The following is a 25,970-nucleotide window of genomic DNA, read 5'->3' as shown; positions in this document are numbered from 1 at the left end:
AACACAAAAGGTGGGTATACGACTCTGCTAAGGGCGTAGCTAATCTCAGCACTTTATTTATTGAGGATTTGTTTACTGGAAAAATCTGACTGGGACAGTGTCCATTTTCAGCACAGGCCTGGGGAGAAACCCTCCAGACACATGCCTTTGGAATGTGGGAGGAAACCCACGTAAACAAGGGAGGACATGCAGACTGCAGACTCCACACAGAAGGCACCCCAGCTAAGAACTGACCAGGAGACCCTCTTGCTGTGAGGCTACAATGCTAACCGCCGCACCACTGCACTGTCCATTTGTGAAGGGTTGGGAGGGTGGCCTAATGGTTAAGGTGTTTTCCTTACAAACACAAGGTGCAGGGTTTGAGTCTCACAAGGGATAATTGGCTAGGCTTAAAATGGCTCACAAGGGCAGTTAGCTTAGTACTAACCTATGAACCTATGAATTCCACTGGCAGGATATTAATTTACAGCAAAGATCTTGACAGCACCAAAATGAGGATATATAAAGTGCATCTCTATTGTTTGTAGAAGATTGTGCTCATCTTAGCCTCAGTGCTCTGCGATTACTAACTGCTGAGTGTGAAGTGCATGAAATGAAAATCATTTCTTCAGATCAGCAGTCATAGCTGTCTCTCTCTCATATTAAAGAGTAGACTAATGTTTCATGAAGTTATTCCTCTTTGGACCTTACTAGAAACAGGCAACAGCTCAGTGGGACTAACCTGGTCTGGTCAACTAACAGAAATAAGTTGTTGTTGTGTCTTTCGGCTTTTTCCGGTTACGGGTTGCCACAGCGGAACTCCGGTCCGCTAATGGTTGGCAGTAGATTTTTACGTGCCGAGTTGCCAGCTCTGATGCACAACCTTCAACAAAGGTATGCCCATTCATGCATGTCTCCACACAGAAGACGCTTTAGCTGAGAATCGAACAGGTCAATGTCTTACTGTGAGGCGACAACGCTACCGCAGCACCACCACCACAGACTTGGTTTTCACACACATGCACTTATCATTAAAATATATTTAACTTTTCACTTATAACTAACAGAAATAAGTGAAAAGTTAAATATATTTTAATGATAAGTGCATTTGTGTGAAAACCAAGTCTGTAAAAGTTGTGTCAAAAACTACAATTCTTCAAAACAAAACTTTAGTTTCTATCAAGAAATCTCCAAACTTGTTTTCCTCTGGAGAGGGAGGTCAAAGCTTTACCAAATACAACCCCACTAGCTAATATAGCTAAATCCAAACGTTCCACTCCACAGAGAGAGAGAAATAATTTGGGCTGCATCAGTTTTGGAAGGAAACATAACTTTTTGTCTCTGTTTTCACATTGTTTCACACTTATTTGGTTAACTGACATAGCAGAGTGCTGCAGCAGTTACTGCTGCTACTGACTCAGGTTTTGTTCTCCAGTTTCACTCTGTTCTGAGCGACTTTCTTTCAGAGATCACATATTCTTCTTGTGCCTGTGTAAAGTTTCTTTTGGTATTCCTGCCTTCTTCTACATCCCAAGTGAATACCATTAGCTGAACTGGTGGTCATTTAAATTGCCAGTGTTCCTGGTCAGTGATTTTTCTGTGTGTGCATATGTGTGTGTGTGTGTGTGGGGTGCATGTGTGTGTGTGTGTGTGTGTGTGTGTGTGTGTGTGTGTGTGTGTGTGTGTGTGTGTGTGTGTGTATGTGTGTGTGTGTGTGTGTGATGTGTGTGAGGTGTGTATTGTGTGTGCAGTGTGATGTCCTGGTGACCCAGGCTAGATGGGTTCTCTACATTATGCCCATTGCTAGCCAGAATGGTCTACAGCCCCACCCCCTCATGTCCATAAACAGGATAAAACAAGTACTGTTGCAATCTGCCAGCAGTGTAGGTCACTGTTCAGCACTGACAAGTGCTTGTTTGAAAGCTGCCTCACTCAGTAACATTCTTTGAGTGTCTTGTCACATAACAATTTGTAATGGTTTATTTTTATGTGTATAAATCTCTTATTTCTCCCCATTCAGGTAAGCAGCTGATCTCTGCCACGTTTAACTTTCTTTGAGGCTGAGCAGCCTTGGAGTTGTTATCTTAGTTTATGCAGTGTAGGGGTCAAAGTTACTTGTATGGAGTTGTAACAGATAGTCTCCATATGGAAAACATATGTCTCATTTGCCTGAGCTTCACTTTAAATTGATTCAAGGATATAAACCATATTTGTCCATAATGGTTTTCATTTATGGCTGCTAATCTATTTTAAGCAAAATCCATATACTTTAAACTGTTCATCTGAATGGGATATCTTCAACACATTTTTAATCTCCTGTGTGGATGCAGTTTCAGATTGTGGTTTAATAGTTTCACAGGCTGCAAGAACCTCCCCTACATGGGATAAGGGAGATACTCCACATGTATGAAAAAATGTGTTGGAGATCATCCAATCAGCTCAACACATTCAATTGTCCAGGTTTAATTTAATGTGATTTGAGGGCATAAACCATATTCTTACTTACCAGATCATATCACAGCTACAGAACACTAGCCAGATTTCACAAATAACTGCTATATTCTTCTAATGCAGAAAATAAACCTGTTTTCTTACACATAAAGCAATGCTTGTATTCATTGATTATAAATATTAAAAATCTCCTGGGATGAAACAATCCCTTATCATTCTTATTACAGACAGTCAGTCTAGAGAAACTAATTATTCAACCTTAAATGTCAGATTTTTTTCTACTCACTGGTTTTAGGATTGTAAAAAGCAGCATTCCTAGAAATCACTGGTACTGACTGTTCTTCCTCTTCATCATCTTCATCATCTTCTTCCAATGCTTTCCCCCCCACTAGAACCAACACCTCCTGAAGCTTGTGAAGACTGGTTTCAGACCTCCTTACTGTGGATGTTTCAATTCCCATCTGCATGACAGAAATTAAAAATGAAAAAAAAAAAAAACATGACATAACAGCTCTCATTTTTCCTCCATAGAGGTGGAAAGCTATCCCATGTTTCTAGTTCCAAAGTTTTATAACTGGGCTGAATTTGTTAAATAACTTTAGTAAAGCTGTTAACATTTTCTTTTTAGCCGTTTAAAGCTCTGTAATTGTAATGTGCTGAGGTGTGTTATACTTATTTCACACCACCCATTCATTTTAGCACCACTATTTTCATCTCTGAATGTTAGACACAGTCATTTCCTGTAGGATGGTAGCCAGTTATCGGCGCTCCCACTGTGCTGAGGTACACAACGTATTAGAGCAAGACTAATGGATGTGACTGGACAGAAAGAGTTCATAGGTTCACTGCTGGGCTCAGTATCGTAAGTTATCATGAAAACCAGATTACAAAGCTGTAATTACGTAATTTATTACAAGAGAAGTACTAAGAAGTGGGGTGGCCACAGTGGTGCAGCGGTTAATGTTGCTGCCTCACAGCAAGAGGTTCTCTGGTTCGATTCTTGGCTGGGGTGCCTTCTGTGTGGATTCTGCATGTCCTCCCTGTGGTTGTGTGGGTTTCCTCCGGGTGCTCCGGTTTCCTCCCAAAGACATGCTGTAGGTGGATTGGACACTCTAAATTGGCCCTAGGCATGAGTGCGTGCACCTGTGTGCCTTCTGGAGAAGGTTGGGTGCTGGGCTGGCAACTTGACACTGTAAAAAACTCCACTGCCAATCCTGAGCAGACAGGTGATCCACTGTGGTGACCCCTAACTGGGAAAAGCTGGAAGAAGTATTTTATTTAAAAGAAGCAAACATATTGCAAGTTATTACATGACATAAAGAATTAATTTGCTCCTAAACACCTGTATAAAATACAAGGATTATAACTTGGTCTTGAATTATAACCAAGTTGTTTAATGTTTGAGAAAAGGATGTCAAAAAATTCACCTCAAGAGCTGAGTGAAGCAAAACTTGAGAGATGAAGTTTGACCTCCATTTTGAGAAATAACTAGTGGGTATTAGTACGCTAGCATGGGAACTGTTTTTTCTTATGTGTAAGGCATTTGCCTTTTCTCCATGGATACAGAATATTGAAGTGAGCATACATAAGTAAGGGTTGGGGGGAGAAGACCGACATGAGGCACGTAAAGAGCAATCCCTTGCAAAACACTGTTTTTCTAGATTTTCAGTGCGTAGAAGTTGTATTGTAATTTTTCAGATCATTCTAGTTTACTTCAAAGTGGCTTCATTAGAGTGCCATAAATCCAAACAAACTGACACTCATTATTCAGTATGAAATACTTTCTTCTTTGATTTGCATGAAATCATAAACACAGTGTAGTCATGCACTTGTGGGGGTGGAAATTATATCTTAATTTTGAGCATCTATGTCCCTGACAGGTAGGAATTACTATACCCCCTCTAAAAAGGAGTTAAATACACTGCCTTTACTGATTGACAGCTTTCCTTCACTTTGAAACAGACATTCTGAGAGAGAGAGAGAGAGAGAGAGAGAGAAAGACAGAGGCAGAGAAAATCTCAGTGTTGCAGGGTGACATCAAAGATTATGCAGGAGGCTCGGCTTTCTGTCGCCCAATTAACAACAAGAAGCGACGTCGGAACGTCAGGTTTGCAGACGAGGGAAGGCGTACAGAAGATGGCGGGCGTAATACTTTCTCTGATGTCTCTACAGATTGGGACAGTGAAGCCGGAGAAGGTAACAATGACTATCCTGTGTTACCTCTGGCACAGAATCCACAACAATTTCAAAACTCCTTTCGGAGAAACAAACGTCCAGAATATGATAATAGAGAGGAATTTAGAGGAAGCTCCTTTAATGTGGAGAATGGACAGAGACAATATTCAGAGGCTTCAGGAGCGGCACAGAGGTATAAACGCTTTAGAAGAAACTAATTTGTTAGAAAATGTTTCAAATAAATGTGGTAATGATGTCCATAGTTATGTTATAAATTTAAGTGGCAATTCAATTGATGAAGTTACTATTTCTGCCCTTAACTATGGCTTAAAATATATACCTACGGTCTTGCCTAGGTTACATTTTTTAAAGCGTGACATCTTCCGCTTTATACGCAAATTGAATTTGATGTGTTTTTTTGGAAATGACAAGAATAATTCTTTAAATGTACCTATTGAGAAAGATTTAAGTTTTGAAGAAGATTCTGATGACAGTTTTTATTCCTGTACGTCTGATAATGAGAATAGCATAGAAAATAATGCATACTGTCGATTAGATACAAGTAAGGTAAAGGTAAAAAGTACTTTTATGCCTTCTTTTCAGCATGAAGGTATTAAAAATTTCTCAGCTATGATTGATTTTGCATCTGAGATTATTTATAATGAGTTTGATGTGAAACGGAATAACATTAAGTACAATATGACTAAAAAACAATGGCAAGCAATTAAAGAACTAGCAGCCAACAAACAAATAATAGTGAAACCTGCTGACAAAGGAAATAAAATTGTGTTGATGCATCACACACAATATGCTAAGATGTGTTGGGAACACCTGAATGATATAACGACATATGAGAAATGTGATATGATACACTATGAGGTAGCTATAAAAAAATTCGAAGACTTATGTAATAAAGGATATAGGTTAGGGTATTTTGTTAAAGATGACATAACTAGGAAATTTTCATCAAAAGGATGTGAGGTAGCAAAATTTTACTGCCTTCCTAAAATACATAAAGATTTATATGAACCTCCAGGTCGCCCTATAGTTTCGGCATGTAATTATTTCACACGAAACATGGGTTTGTTTCTTCACAGTTTTTTATATCCTTTTGTGGTTAAACAGCCTTCATATATAAAAGATAGTTTCGATTTACTAGCAAAAATATTACCCTTGAGATGGACAAAGGATATGTATTGGCTTACAGCAGACGTTAAAAGTCTTTACACGAGTATAGAACACAGATATGGTTTGAGAGCTGTAGGTAAACTCTTAGGAGATAGTCCTTTGACAGCATATATTGTAGAACTTATAGAATTTTGTTTAAAGAACAATTTTTTTAGTTTTGATGGTCAATTATTCCACCAAATAAAGGGTACTGCTATGGGGGCGGGGTTTGCGCCCATGTATGCTAATATTATGATGAATCTTTTCGAAACAGAATTTCTATATAGGACAGAATTTTATATAAAGAATGTTATTAGTTATTTTCGTTATATAGATGATTTAATTTTCATTTGTAAGGGCGGAGAACAAGAGGCCCATGAATTTATGAATGATATACAAAAAAATGAATTTGGTTTGAAATTTGATGGCTTCCAAGTTGGTAACAAAGTGAATTTCTTGGATATAACTTTAGAAGGTGGACCAAATGGAAATATTGTAACTAAAATTTTTCGGAAATTTGAAAACGAATTACATTTGTTGGACGGAAGTAGTTGTCATCCACCTCATTTAATAAGTGCATTGCCATATGGTGAATTTATGAGAATTAAGAGGCTAAATAATGGTAATGATGAAATTAATAAGGAATTAGAAAAAATGGCATGCTTGTATATTAAAAGAGGGTATGATGCTCAAGAAATAGAGTTATTATTAAATAAAATGAAGGAAACCAATGAAGTAAGAAATAGAATACAAAAAAGGTATAATAATAAAATATTTGTAGATACATGTAAAGATGAATTAAAAAATATATATATGGTGATAACCTATGATTTGTTATCTTCACAAATTATTGATATGATAAAATATTACTGGACTTCACTGTTTAAATATAAGAATTTAGCATCAATCTTTCCAAAAAAAGTAACTTTTTCCTTTAAGAGGGGGAGAAATCTAAAGGATATGCTGGTTCATGCAGCCTTCTCTACTCCACAGATGTATTTAAATGCACATATAGATGTTAAGTTATGTGGTACATATCCATGTAACAGATGTATTTCTTGTAAATATGTTAATAGAACATTTGATTGTATTAACAATAAGAGATTTTATCCTAAGGGGCAGTTTTCATGTAATACTGAAAAAATTATATATGCATTAAAATTCCCTTGTGATATGTTTTATGTGGGTGAGAGTAAAAGGGCTTTTAAAACTCGGCTTCAGGAACACTTGAGAGACATAAAACATAAAAAAATGGATAGTCCTGTTGCTGTACATTTTAAAGAGTTTCATAATAGTGATTCTAAAGATCTGTTAGCTACAGTTTTAGAAAGTTTAAGTATGAATACATGTTTAGAAAAAGTAAAATCTACACTATTGTATAAAGAAACAGTTTTTATACTAAAGTATGATACTATGACACCTAGAGGTATGAATTTAGAATGCAACTGGAAAGTTTTTTTATAATGAATTGTATAATTATATTATTGATAATTGTATAATTGAATTATTTTATTGGTGGATATATAAAAGATGTCTGAATGTTAGTTGATTGTATTCCCCTGGAAGGCGAAGGCCGAGGCGCTAGGGATTGCAACTTGTGTGCAATAAATTACTGATACTGGATCTATTGTCGTGGTTTTTGAAATACTTTCTTCTTTGATTTGCATGAAATCATAAACACAGTGTAGTCATGCACTTGTGGGGGTGGAAATTATATCTTAATTTTGAGCATCTATGTCCCTGACAGGTAGGAATTACTATACCCCCTCTAAAAAGGAGTTAAATACACTGCCTTTACTGATTGACAGCTTTCCTTCACTTTGAAACAGACATTCTGAGAGAGAGAGAGAGAGAGAGAGAGAGAGACAGAAAGACAGAGGCAGAGAAAATCACAGTGTTGCACGGAGCTGATTCTAAGTTAAGGGCTGAAAGCTGCCATATGTTATTTTAATTTGTCTTGTATTTTGCTTAGTACTAGTCTAGTTGACCACACAGGAAGGGGACATGATACTTTATTTGAACATCCTTGGTCCCAGAAAGTGAGGAATTATTGCAAACTCCCTAGGGGAGTTAAATATATTGCCCTTAGTGAGCTGCCATTAATGTAGAGTGGGCATGACCTTACAATGATATGAAAGCATTGTTGAATAAGAAGTGTAACTGGCAGAGAAGGCCAGAAAGGAAACTGTTCACTATTACATGATTACTCATCGACAGTAAATAAGTGCAAACCAGGCATTTGTACATGCAAGCTTTTTTTGATCTATTTTAAAACACTGAATTACCATTTTGCAGAAACACTATTCATTGGGATGACATTGTCAAATTCTCACTACATCCAGTGATAACCTCATTGAATTAGACATTGAAAATCACAGTCAGCCAGGAACTAGTATTATGAATCACACATGCTTTACAAGAATAAGCATAGATATACACAGTAGTAACAGCATGCATTCAGCAAAATGGTCTTTGCTAATATGGCAAGTAGAAAGGCTCACAGCCAGCTCCTTTGGGGGGGTATATGAAAGTACAAAAATCACAATGAGGTAAAGAAATCTTAAACATGGATGGCTACATATATCACTTGGAAAAATCTATCACTGGAACTGTAGACTAAAATCAAGGGAGAGATGTAAAGGTATGGCAATTACTGTGTCTAGTATAAACAGTGAAGTTAGTTAAACTGGTGGAACATCAGCAGGTTCCAGACTCTACTAAAGTGGAAAGATATAAAGTATGTGCTGAACTAAAATAGAGAGCTGCTATGTCTCGAGACACTCCATGTTTAGTGGTTGATGACATAGTTGCTAGTAAATCTCTAGAAAGCACAGTGTCTTTGACTACATGAAAACTATGCTACAACAGAAGAACAGGGTCAGAAAGAAATGTCCATTGACTAATATTCTTCAGATGTACTCCTAAGTATATCTACTGAGGAGTATCCTTTAAAAATGGGTGCATTTATACAAAAGTGTATGTGTGATTCTTCGACAGGGACACAAGAATTAGTGTTTTCCACTATTGACAATCTGAAAGAGTTAAGCACAAGCTGACATTTGGTTAATGGATGGCACTTTTTAACAAAACGCAGTATCTGCAGGCAGTTATACGCTGTATATGGTTATATAACTTACTGTGAAAATAGTAACACCGTGCCATTAGTGTATTGTCTAATGAGTAGGAAATCATTGAAAGCATACAATTATATGTGGCAGTATATCTTTTATTTATTAGCAAAGTGCCATCTGACATCTAATATCAAGTATGTTTTAACTGACCTTGAAATGGCTGCTATTAAGAATGTTCAAACTAACATAGATGGAGGAGAGTGCATATTGTCTTTCTCACTTCAGGAAGAGTATCTGGACAAAGGTGCAATCCTTTAGGATATCTATGTTGTACGGCAAATCCTCTACCTTCCATTTACCTGTTAAAAAATTAGTAGCATTATCCTTTTTAGAGGATGAAGTTAGAGCAGCATTCAATGATATAAGCATTCGTTTTCCATCTGAGGGTAGGGACTTGCTTATTTTACGAAGAGTAGTGTGTGTTAGGTCAGTCTCATAAACTTAGCACTAGAACTGCAGGAACATAGGTTCATAGGTGATTTGTAGTCTAATGACCACAAAGGCATTTTTAAGGCTAGCCATGTATCTCAAATCTCTGACAAGTTTTGGTACCCTTGATAAGTGTAAGCAGGGGCTTGGGAGAAAACATTTATAAATAGGGGTTGCCTGTGTCCATTAGAGGCATAGGTGCCAAACCAGGGATGAATTTCCTATTCCCCATCCAATTGTCCAAGTTACACTTGAATTGGGTTAGGGAGGAAATCTGCTTCACATGGATGGGGAGCCTATTCCAGAGACAGGGTAGTCTCTGGGATACATACCTATATTTCTAGCAGGTCTTATTTATATCACAGGCAACATTTAAGTCTGTAGAATGGGTAATTCTGGTGCTGTTTATTTTGTGAATGTGCAGGAGGTCCATCAAAGTGGGGTCGGACAATGCCCTGTATGCCAGGTATAGATCTACTTTCAACAGCCTGAAGGAAACAGAATACAGGGATAGGGACTTGATGCAGTCTGCATAGGATATGCTACCTACGCTATGTATTCTTTGAGTGAGAAACCTCTATGGACGTTCCAGTTGCTGGATATGCCTGGTTAGGTACATACTAAAGGGGGCATTGTACTTGATGATAGTTTTGATGAATGCCAAATACTGTGGAACAATAACTTCCTTGGACCTAGATGCCATACCTTTGTTTACAAGTTGTGCAAGATAGAATGGTTTCCTCAGTACTGTCAACACGTGATGGTTAAAGGCTAGATTACTGTCTATGTGTGTCCCTAAGATCCTGACTACTGGGTCACCTCTAAGAGGTGTATTGTCAATATGATAGTTACCAGGGGTGGGTGATTTCCTGAAGGATACTATTATTAACAGCAAGATTCTCTCCACCATTTCCAATTAAATTCTGGAATACTTCCTGTTTGAATTATCTTTTTCTTCCATGAAAATAGAATTCTGTTGAAACCTGGTATCAATGGATAACACTTATGCTGGGAAGACAAATAGCTAACATTCCATCTGTTATAGTTGATAAGCTCTGTTTGCAGTTGTTGACTGGGTGTCCATCTTCCCCTAAAAAGTAAAGATTAATTGAAAGACATAAATGAGTGAAGGATGTTATTGACAATAAGGACTCCTATTTTCTAAAAGCAGTAACCATGCTTCATAAAGTGCAATCTGTCTGTATTGCCTACTGCATCAATTCTTCTTGAGACATGGGTTTGCATATCACCTTTATCATACACTTTATATTTCAGTTTATTACCATGTCATATTTTTAGCACTGTTGTTCAAGTATGGGAGTTTGATGCATTAAATGGGATCCTGTATTTTACATCACAGTATTTTACTTACTCTCTAACACATTTTAGACTTCCGGGTCATGGTGTTGTGTGTGCTACTGGCCGAACATGATTTTTGATAATGTGTAATTTGTTGAGGTCATCACTTGATATAGTGAGAATTCGGCAATGTCATCTCAATGAATAGTCGTTCGTCTAAGTGGTAATTCAAGGATTTAAAATACATTTGCTTTTTCTTGTGTCAATATCATTAATGTATGTACATATCTTGCATTTAAAATGAAATGTTTTGATTGATTTTCTAACAATTTTACTACTTTATATCATCCTGATATTTTATGTATTGTATGCTGTTTGTGGAGCTTTTTTCTCTAGTCATCTATAGAAAAGGGGCTCCTTATCCAGCTGGAGTTTCCTGATAAATAAGTTCAAATAAATAAATCTACAGTTTAATATTTGTTGAAACTGCATTACAAAAAGTAACCTTAAATAAAACCATCAAAAAACTAATATCAAAACACCGTAGGTGTGATCTAAAGGGGATACTGGTACTTTAACAGAATTATATCTGGTTCGGTGTGTTAAGGATACTTAATTATTCATCTGGAAAAGATTAGTAATACACAGTCCTAATTGGAGAAAGGTAGTCAGTACCAGAACTTGGAAGTGAGTAAAAAACAGACTGTGAAAAATCACTTTCAGATTAACATTAAGGTGATTTCTGTAACATAGCCTTGGAAAAATTAATAAGGTTGAAATGAAATTAAACCTAAAGCAGCAGTACTTAACATAGAACCTGGGCACTATCATTTAAATACATTTGCACACTAAATTTGAAAGGCACATATGAAAAGTAGGAAAGGATGGAAATAATGGATGAATTCTGTTTCAAACGTCTAACTGAGTGAATTTTTTTAAAACAATGTAGGACATGTAAAACGTTATATTAGAAAATGGAGGTGAAAGCTTCTGAGTACTAGTAAAAAAGTAAGTATACAGATTAATACGTTTTCAGTTTGATTTTGATTACATGATACTGAGATATGATTGAAACAAATTTGAGACGAGTATAGAGCATAATTTACTACCGTAAGATTACTTGAGGAATGAGGACACAATTAGTGAGATTTCAAAGACACCACTCGTTACGGGTTAGGACCCCAGTACATTACAATGCAATCAAAAGATAAACTATAAGGAAATTATTACTATAGAACAAACAAAAGATGGTCTTGTAAATGAAGTGGTGGATCAAAACAATGAATATTATTTACATTTGCTCACTGGGATAGTCTGAATGGGTCAGCAAATGCAAACCCCTTGACAGAGGATGCCCAGATATTAATATGGATACTAATATAAATTAGTGATCAACACCAAAAAGAGAAGATAAATAGATAAAGCAAAGAAAGAAAATGATGGGAAACTTTTCATTATAGGAGATTCTATGCTGAAAGGTGCAACTAACATTATACTGAGAGTAAACAAAGACTGTATTACAGTACTTGAATAAGGGGAGACAACATGTATGTCAGAAAGAAAACCATTTAGAAACTATTAAATAGTTCAAAATCAGAAATAAAAGCAGCAGGTAATAATGTTAAGGATCACTCTATAGAAAAGATAGAAGAAGAAATAACAGCAATATTGTTGTCTTGCAAGGAAAAGAACTCAAACATAGCATTCACAGATATATTTCCAGCATCCAAATATACAATTTTAGAGATGAAAAAGGCAAGTACTATAAACAGCAGGACAAGATGGATGACACTGGCAAGTGGGCACAATCCTATTTTTCTTTGAGAAAATATGAAGTACAGAAGTTAAATTGCAAGGAATAGGAAAGCCTTGAACCATGCTGGGAATAAAATTGTAGGCTCATTATTTGGAAGAAATATTATTTTTATTTAGAAACTGCCCTAATCAAATTATAAAAAGAAAAAGGGTAGGGGCATACAAAATTGATTTTTTTATTATCCAATGCAAGAAGTCTAAATAATAAACTTCTGTAACTAAAAAAGGGTTTACACAGTAATGACTGTGGTACTGGACAGTCATGTGTCAGAATTAGAGAAGGAATGTTTAAATACTGTAAGAGAGATAGGAAAATCCCACAGGGTACTGTGCTAGGCCTGGTGTTGCTTAACATCTTTTTGAATACTATGCCAACTGTGGAAAAGTGTTGAATTCAGAAATTTTCTGATGACAAAAATAGGAAGTGTTGTTACAGCAATTAAGGAGCATCATACAATACATTGCAGGCCTACTTGGGTGAGTTGCAAAGATGGGCAGAGTAGAATAGTAGCAGTTTTAATACAAATAAATGTACTGCATTACATTTTTTGGAGCTGATAATAACCAGTATCCATATGAAATAAATGGGAACATATTAATTATGGTGAAAGAACAAAAAGACGTTGGCACAGTGATGAAAAATGCATTACATTTTGACCGATACATAAATATTTCTGTAAGAAAATGTTATTTTACAATGAGATTAATATTCAGGAAAATAATATCAAGACACACAATTGTCATGGTACCCTTATATAACACTATGGTAAAACCAATACTTAAATATGATTTAGGTCTCTGCATTCTAACTAACAAAATGCTGCTGACAATGTATGCGTAACTTTAGTAGTTGCTGAGATATAATAAGTGGTTTGCAAAACATAACAAACTTAATATTAACTGTGTTTACTGTGAGTTATAAAATTCATTTTAAGACCTAGAATCGAAAGAATACAGCCAAAATAAATAAATAAATCAATAAATCAAAGAGGAAAATAGCCCCCCCCTACACAAAATGCAACAAATAACCATGCCAATAGGGCACTAGGAAGCACCAGAGTCGAAGGGAGTTGTAATCCAAATACAGAGACTTCATAGATTCTAAAAAATGAGCTTTATTTAAATACCTCAATTCCACTTGTTACTAATTAGAAAATTACTTGAATTATACATTCATTTACATGCCCTCTACCCCAACTAAATTATCACAACTACAGTTTGCAAATAAATATTAAAATCTACCTGAAAAGACAGTTTTACAACTATATCCCTATTTTCAAAATGTTGTAAAATTTCTTAAAAAAATTAAAATTGTTTACTTTATTCATATACATAAAAACATATAAATACTTAAATATAATCCTGTAAACTGTTAACATAAAATTAATCAGCTATGCCATCTTGTGGAATAATATCAAGAATGCATTTTTTTAGCCAAATATCAGCAGGAAAATTGTAGAAGTAAACTAAAATAACATAAGAATAAAGCAAAGTATAAGGTTAGCCCTTAAGATGAACACAATAATTCCACAGAATGGGGGAATAGGAAGGTTGGCACATATAAGTGTGGGGTTTGTGCACAGTGCCCCTTTACAATGAATAGTGAGTCAGTATTTATTGCGGCAAGGGATAAATACATTGAAGCTGTATTTTACTCAAGTTGCAATAGTATAGGAGTGGTGTATCTAGCCCAGTGCAAAAAATGTGATGCGTTTTACATAGGGAAGATGACACACAAACTAAAAAAAATAATTATATGAGATTTAGAATAAGGAAGTAAAACCACACTTTATAAACACCCAAGCTTTTAAGCTTTTAAGTTGCACCCAAGCTATTTTACTTTCTTTGTTTTGGAGGTAGTGGTGCAGTACTCTGGGGGTGGGGGCATGGGAGATCAAAATAGAATATAGGGAAGTCTATTGGCAATTGATTTTAGAAGCCAGTAGACCACATGGATTAAATGAAAATATTTCCTTGGCCCCTGTCTTAAAATTAAGACCTACAAGACTCTGAATAAAAAATAAATGTTTCGGTTTTAAGATATTTCATTAATAAGATTTCCCATTGACACATTATTTTGAAAATTTACAAAGTCATTTTAATTGTCATAATTTCTTAAGGGTTAACCTTATACTTTATTTTGCATTATTCTTATTTTTATTTTAGTTTATTTCTACAATTTCCCTGCTGAGATGCATTGATGATACTATTCCACAAGATGGCATATTTGATTAAATTTTAGTTATACTGTTTACAGGATTGTATTTAAGTATTTATATATTTTAATGTATATGAATAAAATGAACAATTTTAAGTGTTTTAAGAAATTTTACAATATTTCAAGAATAGGGAGATATTTATAAAACTGTCTTTTTGGGTAGATTTTAATATTTATTTACAACCTGTATTTATGATAATTTAGTCGGGGTAGAAGGAGTGTAAATAAATGTGTAATTTACGTAATTTTCTAATTAGCAACGGGGAAATTATCATATTTAAATAAAGCTCATTTTTTTTAATCTACAAAGTCTCTATATTTGGATTGGTCAAAGAAAGACCAGTTCACTTATACAGTTAAATGAACAAGCTATTACAACAAGGCACTTTCAATGAACTCTGGAGTAAATGTCTTCTTATATGTGCCTCTTCTTTCATGTAAGACTTCATATAGTAAAGACTCAATGATGCCTCGATAATTTAAGGAACCAGTCCACATATCCACTTGACAAAATGATGCCTTTTCTTCAAAAGATTAAGAAAGAATAACTGTGGTGAGCAAAAGTTACAAATTCATCCTTTTCACAGACACTGTTTCCTTGTCTAAATCCATTATCTTACATTAGATTCTGGGCCAATCAATTACGTAAATCATTTATATTTATTTATTTAACATTTGTTTACTGGGAAAGTCCAACTTGGAACAAAGCCGATTTTCAGTGGAGGCTGGGGAGAAGCACTCCAGATGCATGTCTTTGTAATGTGGGAGGAAACCGGAGTACCCGGAGAAAACTCACACGAACGCAGGGAGGACATAAAGACTCCACACAGAAGGCACTCCAGCTGAGAATCGAACCAGAGAACCTCTTGCTGTGAGGTGACAATGCTACTGCTGCACCACTGCACCATCATCAAATCATATAAGTGCACACAAACATATCATACTTCAAGACATAAATACAATGCATATAGTTTTTTTATTTGTTTAAACTTAAAAATAGATTGTAAACTAACCATAAGTTAAGGCCTTTCTTAAAGGAGTTCTTAACTTAAGATAAAAAAAGGGACACTCTTATCTCCTTAGGATTTTAATTTTATTTTGGAGACACTAACTTTACTGCTCTTTGAAAGAGTAGTGACAGTGTAATTAAATACCTTTCATGGAAAACACTTTTTCTTGATGTTAATCTGGTCAGTAGATTTTGGAAATACAAACTTTCATGTGTAAATCCCCTTATGTGGTATTTCACAGTGAAAGGGTATCATTGAAGACAAATCTATCATTCCTATCAAATAAAGCAGCAATGATTCCCAATTAATCTGTACAACTGCCAATCTCTTTCCAACTACCAGAATGAAGGAAGGCATCTGCATTTGCAGGATGTGCACAGAGAACACAGATACTGCAGTGGCAGTACTGATGAAATCAGAAAAAATCACTGGCTTTTTATTTAATTCAAGAAAGAGTAAAAAAGCCTACCAGCCAACACATAAATGGCAGATTGACTGTTTTGCCTTTTACTATAAGAAACCTCTGCAAGGCACAGTAACAGCACAGTCCATGGCAACAGCTATATTAGCAGCATATTTCAGAAATGTTTCTGCATTACATATTTTAAAAGGTGCACTAGAGACTACTATACATATCTTCACACTGTTACAAACTGAAAAGAAAGTCCACTGGTAGGACCAGTTTTAGCATGGCAGTGCTTTCAGGGATCTTGCAACTGTCCACGTCCCAGGATATTCCAAGGACTGCTTTGTAGTCTACCCAAATGTTATTTACTTTTACAGCGACCTTTACAACAGAGGATAGTACTGCTAAGTATAATGTACTTAACATTACAACAGATCTTCAAAGACAGGTCATTGTAACAATAAAGCTACCCTCACTATAGCCCTCTAAATAAAGTTTCACATAGTTCTAAGTTAACGGTTTATTATTATGACATAATAATGTTTTTGTTTTATAAAATAATACGTTTCTTACACTAAGGACAATGGCTTACTGCAATCATGCTTTTTTATGAGGACCAGGAGGAGCTCATTAAAGAGAACAGAAGAAGGCCCTTAGCAATGCTCGCTATATACAATTGCCTTAAATAGCAACCAGGGATCCATGAAACAGTGCCACTTGACCAGTGTAGCCCTCCATATGGCTGAAAACATGCATCAGAAAAGAAGACCACATAAGGTATGTAAGCCTGTATGCTATAATGTATTGTTACAGTGCCAGTGGTTCCTCTATGAATATATATTGCTGTGGTAAATACCTTACACACAGCTGTAACTTCTTTACATTGAACCTGAGACAGATGTCAGAATATGGGGTGGAACCAACAAGTTATTATATCTTGTATTAAGCTGCTGCTTTTCATCTGCAGGTGGCTGCATACTTTTAATCCTGAAAAGAAAACAGAAACATCAGAAGGATCAACCAAGAGCCCTGTGGTACTCTAATGGCTGTGTGTGCTCTGTCCAGCAGCATGTTCCCTCTGCTGAGTCTCTGTGTTCTGCTAAATAATCAGTTTCTGATACAGGCAAATGTATGGAGTTATTTCAGTTCTTTTAGCTTATAGTCCCTAACCTCCTTTGCAATTTTGCATGTCAGTTCACTGTAATGACTCTTATTACATCTCTCTGGACCATTTCTAGTACTACAATATCATTATTTCTACATGCCTTCAGAACTGTACACAGTACTTTAGCTGCGTCCTGACCCATAGAATGAGAGAGTCATATCCTTGTCACCAGAATTTGTTCCTCTAAGGATGTTTTCCAATATTTTCTTGACTTGGTAGCTGTCCTTTAACTCTCTGCCTGGTGATTTATTGGGACCATTATGGTGACAACTTGGTCTTTTTCAGGTCGATTTCTTTGACTGATGCCCCCAAGAATATATACACTATCTTCCATTAATCTGCATTTGTCAGCATTAAACCTTGCTTCCATCTGTCAACCTAATTCAATAATTTCTTTAAATGCTTTGTGAGGCTGTTCACTCCATCTGCTGTCACTGTTTCTATCTTAGGATGGTCTGTAAAAAAAGGATGGCTCTATGTTTGATGGTCTTTGTTATATATGAGATAAATATGCTGACAAACGTAGCCTCAGTACTGACCCTTGGGTCGCTCTTCTAATTATTCTCCTTACTTTTATAATCAGCCTCCATTACACCACCCTCTGTGTCCCTTCCTGTAGCTAATGTTTTATCCATCTTGCCATCCATCCCAGCCCAGACAATCTGCTGAGTAATCCTGAGTCAAAAGCTAGGCTAAAGATGCGTTACATTGTAGAGACAACATTACCTCTCTCTCTAGCTTACTGCCTTGTAATTCCTGGGATTTGTTTCACTATAGCTGTTCATGCAGTGGCACTACACATTCTTACAGTGGTCCACGCAGGAACAGCCCCAGGTCAACTGGTGCCCTAGGCAAAAGGGCTCCATGGCGCCCCCCACCACACTACCTGGTGCCCCATCATGGTCTACCTATACCAAATCAATACTGGAAAAGCACCCCTGCTAGACCGGCGCCCTAGGTGGCCGCCTAGTTGGCCTATGCCTAAGGCTGGCTATAGGTCCACGGACTGAAGACTTCTATTAGAGATTCCATCAAGACTACATCTAATTTTGTGGGAATTCTGGGTTACACCATTTATTCCCTGTGCTTTGGCTTTCTTCAGTCTAGATGGTCCCTATTCCACTCTCCTAGATTTGGTGAGCCATCTGGTCCTTTCCAGCCTGATACCATCTCCCATCCCAACATGAAGAGAGATGTAAACAAAGCATTAGGAGCATCTGCTTGCAGTCTTGTTTTCTTTGTAATTCATTTGTTCCTCAGTCAATCTGACCTTATCCTGTTCTTGTTTGTTTCCTTCGTGTGGCATAACTAAAAATATATATTCTCTGTTTTATTCATTCTGCTGTGTCCTCCTCTGCCTTAATGTCACCCCCCTAATTTCCAATGCTGCTGCTATTCTTTCCTTTTTATTTTTATTTGTTTGCTAACTGGGTAAGCCCACTGGACACAACTGCCCCTTTTCAAGGGCTACCTGGGAGCACTGTCTGATTAAGTGACTTAGTCAAAGTTATGAATAAGGTAAATGGAGGCTGAAGCAATCAACTCTAGACTACAGAAAACAGCTCATTAACAGTTCATGGCCTTAATAACGTGTGCTAATTGCCAGCATTCAGGAAGCAGGTGAGCAGGGAAGGTAAGATTAAAAGGCTCCACCAAGGTAGCACATAGATGCACAACCATGCAGAAGAACTTATAAAGTGCACAGTGGGTCAAGGGGAGGAAAATGTAAGACTGAATTATGACAACAGCTGAATGAAAAATCCAGTTCATCTATGTTTTTTTTTTGAGTCCAAAGACCCTGATGTATCACCGAGATGAAACAAATTTATCAAACCTTTATGTTGACACTAAATCCAAGAAAAGCATTTATTAGAATCAACAAGCCCCCTGTTCACACATATAAAGGGTGTTCCACCCTTTATTTATATATACCAACTCCATAGTTGCACAACCATAGAGAAAAGTTAAAGGCTCACACCCAATGAATCACCGCTGGCATGTGGATAGAAAGTTCAGTGGCAATTATTTCAAACAGGAAATGCAGTCTTGGAGTTGAACATCAAGGAAATTAACTTTCCATGTTTAAACCTGACCAAGTTTACAGCAAAAACAAATTAATTTAAGCTGTTTATCTTCAATATTGTGGATATAAAGAAGACTTGCATACGATGGGCATAGGTCCTGCTCCTGCTACATATGAATCACCAGCCACATGTCCCTTGTATGCTTTATAGGGCACACTGCATCTGTTGCAATAAAGGCAGCAACAAAAGGGCCAAGGAGACTTCACATTTTATACATCTAAAAATGTACCATCATTCATGAAATGTCAATCAGACCAAAACCACTTGTTACTTCACAGGTGCTTACAACCTGCATGGTGACAAGATGTTACTTTCAATTGCAATAAACAATATATTTTGCAAGTTAATAGCTAGTTAGTGATATGCATAACTTTCTAGGATATACAGAAAGTACAGTTGTGTACACATCTACCATAAATGTAGACGTTCAATTGTCTTCACTGTTGCAGTCATCACATTTGGGTTATCCCTGCCAGGGTAGCCCTTGGCCAGCCTAAATACCAGAGACTTTGTATTTCTGCATCAGTTGCTGTTGCTTGAAGACTGATGTCAGGTCGTCAGTAGTATAAAGGAAGGCAGCCAATGCCATTACATCAGTTTTTCTTGACCTAACCAGTCAGGATCCCCCAAAATAGGAGGCCAGGCTCTGGTGGCAGAACCCCACCAGTGGAAAATAAATACCAATATGTCCCTTGTAAGGATAGGAGAACAACAAGGAAGAAAGGTAACAGAAATAAAAAAGGGGGAAGGAGGGAAGGGAACCAGGACTGCAACAGTGAAGACACTCAAACATCTACATTTATGGTAAGTGTACACAACTGTACTATGTTCTTCATGTTTCACTGTTCCAGTCATCACATTTGGGTAGATTCCCAAAGCTGAGGAAATGGGTGGAGGCAGTCAAGGAAGCTAGGGGCTGACTAACATGCCCTGCAAGACTGCAGAGGTAAAACCTGCCCTGGATTTGGAAAAGAGAGGCAGGTGGTAATGTTTGGTAAAGGTGTGAACAGATGTCCAGGTGGCAGCCTCCAGGATGTCCCTGGTGGGAACTCCTCTGAGGAAAGCTGCAGAGGTGGAGGCTGCTCTAGTGGAGTGTGTCCTAACCCCCTTGGGGTAGGCTTGCCATGTTGTTTGTAGCAGAAATGGATGCAGTGTGCTATCCATTTGGAAATGGTTTGCTTGGTGATGGGTTTGCCCTCTGCCCCTAAAGCAAAGCTAACCAGCAGTTGATCAGATTTTCTGAAGGGTTTAGTCCTGTCCAGATAGTATATGAGCTGTCTGTGCACATCTAGAGAGTACATAATCCTTTCCCCCTTGTTTTGAAGGTTAGAAAAGAAGGTGGGCAAATGGATGTATTGGTTGAGGGCCACACTGGACACCACCTTGGGCATGAAGGATGGATTAGTTCTGAAGGATATCCTATCCGCATGAAAGATGATGACGGGTTCCACTGCCATGAGTGCTTGCAGCTCAAAGACTCTTCTGGCTGAAGTGATGGCCAGGAGGAAAGCTATCTTCCAGGAGAGAAATTTTAGTTCTGCAGAAGAAGCTGGTTCGAAAAGAGGCAGGGTGAGCTTTTCCAAGACAAAATTAAGGTCCCAAGCTGGTGTTGGTGCCCTTTCTGGGAGACCTCAAGTTGTTAGCCCCAATGCGGAACAGTTTGATCACAGGGTGTGTAAAAAGAGGCTGCTCAGTGGGAAAATGAGCTGAAATAGCAGAGGTATGAATTTTAATAGAGGAGAAAGAGAGACCACTGTGTAGTAGGTCAGCTAAGTAATCAAGGATGAGAGGGATGGAGGGCTGTGCCATATTGGCCCCTTAGCCTGGATCCAGGTGCAGAACCTTTTCCATTTTTCTACATAAGACTTTCTGGTGCTAGAGCATCTGGCCTCTTGGATAACATCCAGAACGTGTTTACTGAGGATGGCAGATTGGTCAGTGCCAAGCTACCAAAATGAGTGTCTGCAATTGGGGCTGCATGAATTCCCCTTCCCTCTGGGTCAGGAGGTTGGGAATCTGAGGAAGATTCCATGGGGGCAGTGGGAACAGGCTGTGCAGCAAGGGATACCAGTGCTATCTGGGCTATTCTGGAGCTATGAGAATGGTCCTTGGTTTTTCTTCCCTAATTTTGATCAGTACCTTGGGAATGAGAGGTAGGGGAGGAAAGGCATAGACCGAGAGGTTTACCCAAGGAAAGGATAGGGCATCCACCTTCCATGCCATGCAATGATGCTCCCTGGTGCAGAATTTGCTGAGCTGATGGTTGGTGTGAGAGGCAAAGAGGTCGACCTCTGGGGTTCCCCATTTCTGAGTTATTAGTAAGAAGGTGTTTCTGTTGAGGTGCCACTCATGGGGGTCCAAAAGTTTTCTGCTTAATTGGTCCACCAGGGAGTTGAGAGAGCCTGGCAGGTATTGTGCTAATGGGTGTTGTTGCATGGAAGAGGCTGTAAACCAAACAGTAATGGCCAGCCTGCACAGCAGGTAGGAGTGAGTTCCTCCCTGCTTGTTGATGTACCACATCACTGTGGTGTTGTCTGTTTTGATCAGGAGAACCCCTGGAGAGAGAAGGGGTTTGAAAGCTATCAAGGCCTGCTGCACGGCCATCATCTCTTTTTGATTGATGTGTAGAGGGAGTTGCTGGGGGTTCCATAGGCTCTGTATGCACCTGCCATCCAGGAGTGCACCCCAAGAGTAGCCTGATGCATCTATGGTGAGGGTCTGGGCAGCAGGGTGTTGGGAGAAGTGCAGTCCCTTGTTGTGGGAGCAGGGTGTTGCCTACCAAAGAAATTCCTTCCTCAAGCAAGGAATAATAGGTAAAGGAGTTTCTAGATCTTGACAGCATTGACACAAAAGTCTCTTTAGGTACCATTGAAGTTTCCTCATATGCAGTCTGGCATATGGAATAAGGAGTATGCAAAATGCCATGAACCCCAGGGCTTGCAGGAATTTCCTTGCAGTAAGCTGGGGCCTGGTGGCCAGTTGAGAGAAGTAAGCTGATAGGAAACTTTGTTTCTCTGGTGTTAGGCATGCCATCTGGGATGCTATGTCCAGACTTGCTCCCAGGAAGATTATCCTTTTGGAGTATACCTGTTTGGATTTCTTTTCACTGTTTGTGCACCATAATGAAGTTAGTAGGCCCTTTACAAAGGCCAGGTCTTTGAGCAGCTTTTCCTGGCTGTCTGCCTGAATAAGGCAGTCATCTAAGTAGGGGTAAATTTGAATATTTCTTTGTCTGCAAAAAGCAATGGATGAAGCCAGGTATTTTGGGAACACTCTGGGAGCAGTAGATAAGCCAAAGGACAGTGCAGAGAACTGAAAGTGTTGAGATCTTGTCCTGAAGTGAAGATATTTTCTGCAGAACTCCCTGATGGGGATGTGGAAGTAGGCCTCTTTTAGGTCCAGGGTGGCTAGCCAAGCGTCCTTGGATAATATGGGTAGCAGCTGCTGGAGGGTGAGCATTTTGAATTTTGGGATCACCAGGAAGGTGTTTAGAATAGATAGATTGAGGATGGGGTGCCAGGTGCCCTCTTTTCTTGGTACCAGAAAAGTCTGGAGTAGAAGCCTTGGCCTATGTGCTCTGCAGGAATGTGTTGTACTGCTCCCAAGGAGAGCAGGGTATAGATTTGCTTTTGAACCTCTGCCACTGATTTGGTGGTAGATCTGGGAACCCTTTTGGGTTGAAAGGGCGTGGAAGGAGAATTTGTACCCCTGAGAGACAATGTTCAGAACCCATTGGTCCTTGGTAATGGTGGCCCAGGTGCTTGAGTGAAAGGAGAGTTTTCCTCCTAGGGGTATGTAATAGTGGGCAGAGGCAAGGTCAGGAGGGGAAGTCATTGTAGGTTCTTACCATAATGGGGTGGCTTAGAACTCCCTGGTTTTGAAGTGGAGGTAGTCCACTGCTTAGATCTCTGCAACCCCTGGGACTGCTGTCTTAGAGTTCTGTTTCCACAGGGCCTAGGCTGGCCCTGTTTACTAGATGCAGGAAAGGACCAGTGCTTGGAAGGAAAATGCCTGCTGAATCTAGGGAGCTGTACCTATAAGAAATCTTTTAACAGTCTGCATAGATTTTTGCTTTTTCTTCCATCTTTTTTAACACCTCTTCTGCTTTATTACCAAATAAGTTATCTTTGTCCAAGGGTGCATCCAACAATTTTCATTTGACATGGTCTGGCAGGGGTTGTTCATTAAACCATGCATGTCTTCTAATGACAGATCCAGTGACTGCTGCCCTGCAGGAAGCTTCTATGTTGTCAAAACCACAGTGCAAAGTGTGTTTAGTTACTTCACCAGCAAAATGCATTAACTCCTGTAAATCTTTAGATTCTGCCCATGCAGGAAAGGAGGGAATTTTTTTGTTTAAGGAGTTCCAAGGTATGTTGCTGATAGTTAAGCATATGGAACTGACAATTTAGTGCCCTGATAGCAAGAGTAGCTGAGGTGTATACTTTTTTACCCCATCTGTCCAGTGCTCTGGAATCCCTGTCTGAGGGGGTGGGATTCTTAGCTGAAGTAGCTTTAACCCCTTTTGGGCCATGAGTAATGACCTCAGGGTCCGCTGTTGGGTTTTTAAAAAGATATTTGTGAGAGTCAAGGACTCTGTAGTACCTGTCTGGTTTTATGGGAGCAGGAGAGAGGGCATCTGGAGTCAAGCTGGATTCAAGGAAGACATCATCCACCACATCTAGGACTGGGGGGATGGCTAAAGGCCTGTGCTGTGGAAGGTCCAAGAACTCTCTGAGTGTCTTTTTAGACTGTGGGTAGTCTTGAAACTCCCATTTGAAATGCTCCCTTAAAGTATGTAGGGTTTCCCCAAAGGAAAAATACTCTGGGGGAGAGGCTGAAGGAATAGATTCCTCTGCATCAGAATCCTCATATGTAGTGAGGGGCTGCATGTTTTCATAGTCAGATGCATCAGATTCATCTGACTCTTGTTCAGACAAAACTACTGGAGACAGATCTCTTTTCCTTTTTGAGGGAGTGGCTTGGCTTCCCCTAACCAGCATGATAAGGTCTTCTGCCATTTTAAGCATTTGAGACTGAGGCAAGGGAGCAGGTGCCTGAGAATGGGTAGTCGGTTTCTTGGAGGTGGTTCGACCCCTGGGCCTAAGGAACTCAGTTATTTTCAAAAGAACGGTAGCCGTGAAAGAAAGCATCAGTTTATGTCTGGATTTGGTATTGTGAAGGACTTCTTTGGAAGCCATTGCCTGCACAGTGGCTCCAGACCCATCCAAGGTAGAGACAACTGCAGGATCCTTAGATGAAGAAGAGTTCTGTGGCATAGCGGACTCCGAAAAGGTCTTGGTAGTGGCCTGTGAATTAACTGAAGCAAGGGCTGTGAAAGCACCTCACTGAGTTCCAGAGGACTGATTATCAGCTTAGCGGTAGCATCATCAGAAGGTTTGGTCCTGTGCAGTCTGTCTCTGTCTTTATCTTTACTTGTTGTGGAAGATCTGCTGTTGGATGGCTTACGGAAGTCAAGGACTGTAATCGGAAATATCTGGCTACGATAAGGGCCCGACGACAAATAGTTCTGGTGTTAAACAAAGCACAGAACCAACAATGAGGGATATCGTGGTCTGGGCCTAGACAAGTGATGCAGTAGGAATGGAAGTCCCAGTGTGGTATTTGCTTTCCACAGGTGAGACAATTATTAACTTTTTCTGACATTGGTTAGTGCAAGAAAAAAGGATCCCTAACGAGGTACTTAGCTTTCGAAGACTTCAACTTCAATTCGGAAACAAAACTCAGGTAGTGGCCAACTGGCACTCATGCAAACTGCTTCTGCTTCAGTCTCCAGGGCAAGAAAGACTGATGTAATGGTGTTGGCTGCCTTCCTTTATACCACTGACAACCTGACATCAGTCTTCAAGCGACAGCAACCGACGCAGAAATATTAAGTCTCTGCTATTCAGGCTGGCCAAGGGCTACCCTGGCAGGGATAACCCAAATGTGATGACTGCAACAGCGAAACACAAAGAACATCACATTATCCTACTAGTAAGCCTCCTTACCTGAGACTGATAATGAATGAATTCCACTTCACTTGTCAATAATCGTTTATACAATTAATTAGAAATAACTCATTTTTCTAGGGTTTTTCAATTTTTGTATGGTCAGTGTGTTATACATTCTGCATTTAGGTGTAATTGCATACCGTTTTAGCTTTATGATAGCAATAATGCTGAACAAGTGGGTGCTACAGAGATATAAATAACACCTCCCAGGAGTGTTGCATCTCCACTACGAAAAGATGTATTGTTTCCCCTGGACCACCCACCAATGAAGACATTACTCCACTTAGAAAACAGACTTTTTTTGAGTTTGTCCTAACATTAGTATTTATTATTTTTTATGCTTTGATGTAAAATAGTTTCTCAGAGGATGGCTACCCCCATCCCTTGAAGGCCTATTATTTTCCTGTAATACTCACCCAGAATGGCATTATTGTACTTCAAGAAGATGGACTATCAGTAAAGCTGTTTTTTTTTTTTTTCTTATTATTTTTACATCATTTTTTTATATGTTTTGATGCCAAGAGGTTCCTCTCTCATAGGTTCATAGGTTGGTACGAGGCTATCGGCCCTAGGGGCTATAGAAGCCTATCAAAAAAATGACCAGCAGACTGTGGCAGCAATAAACTT

The 25,970-nt window shown here is 38.5% G+C and overlaps 1 protein-coding gene across 1 annotated transcript in view; it reads right to left on the bottom strand.

Moving 5' to 3' along the window:
* KLHL30 (kelch like family member 30) overlaps nucleotides 1-25,970 on the bottom strand; it is a 252,902-nt gene that overhangs the window by 117,203 nt on the left and 109,729 nt on the right. The window contains exon 3 of the mRNA XM_044070094.1: nucleotides 2,717-2,891. Coding sequence (XP_043926029.1) covers nucleotides 2,717-2,891 — 175 coding nt within the window. The remainder of the gene's footprint in view (nucleotides 1-2,716; nucleotides 2,892-25,970) is intronic.

This window comes from Protopterus annectens, chromosome 4.part1 (assembly GCF_019279795.1).
Source record: "Protopterus annectens isolate FY-2018-M chromosome 4.part1, PAN1.0, whole genome shotgun sequence".
NCBI classification, from domain to species: Eukaryota; Metazoa; Chordata; order Ceratodontiformes; family Protopteridae; genus Protopterus; species Protopterus annectens.
Note: the sequence above shows the minus strand (reverse complement) of the source record. Positions and strands in the feature narration are given on the sequence as shown.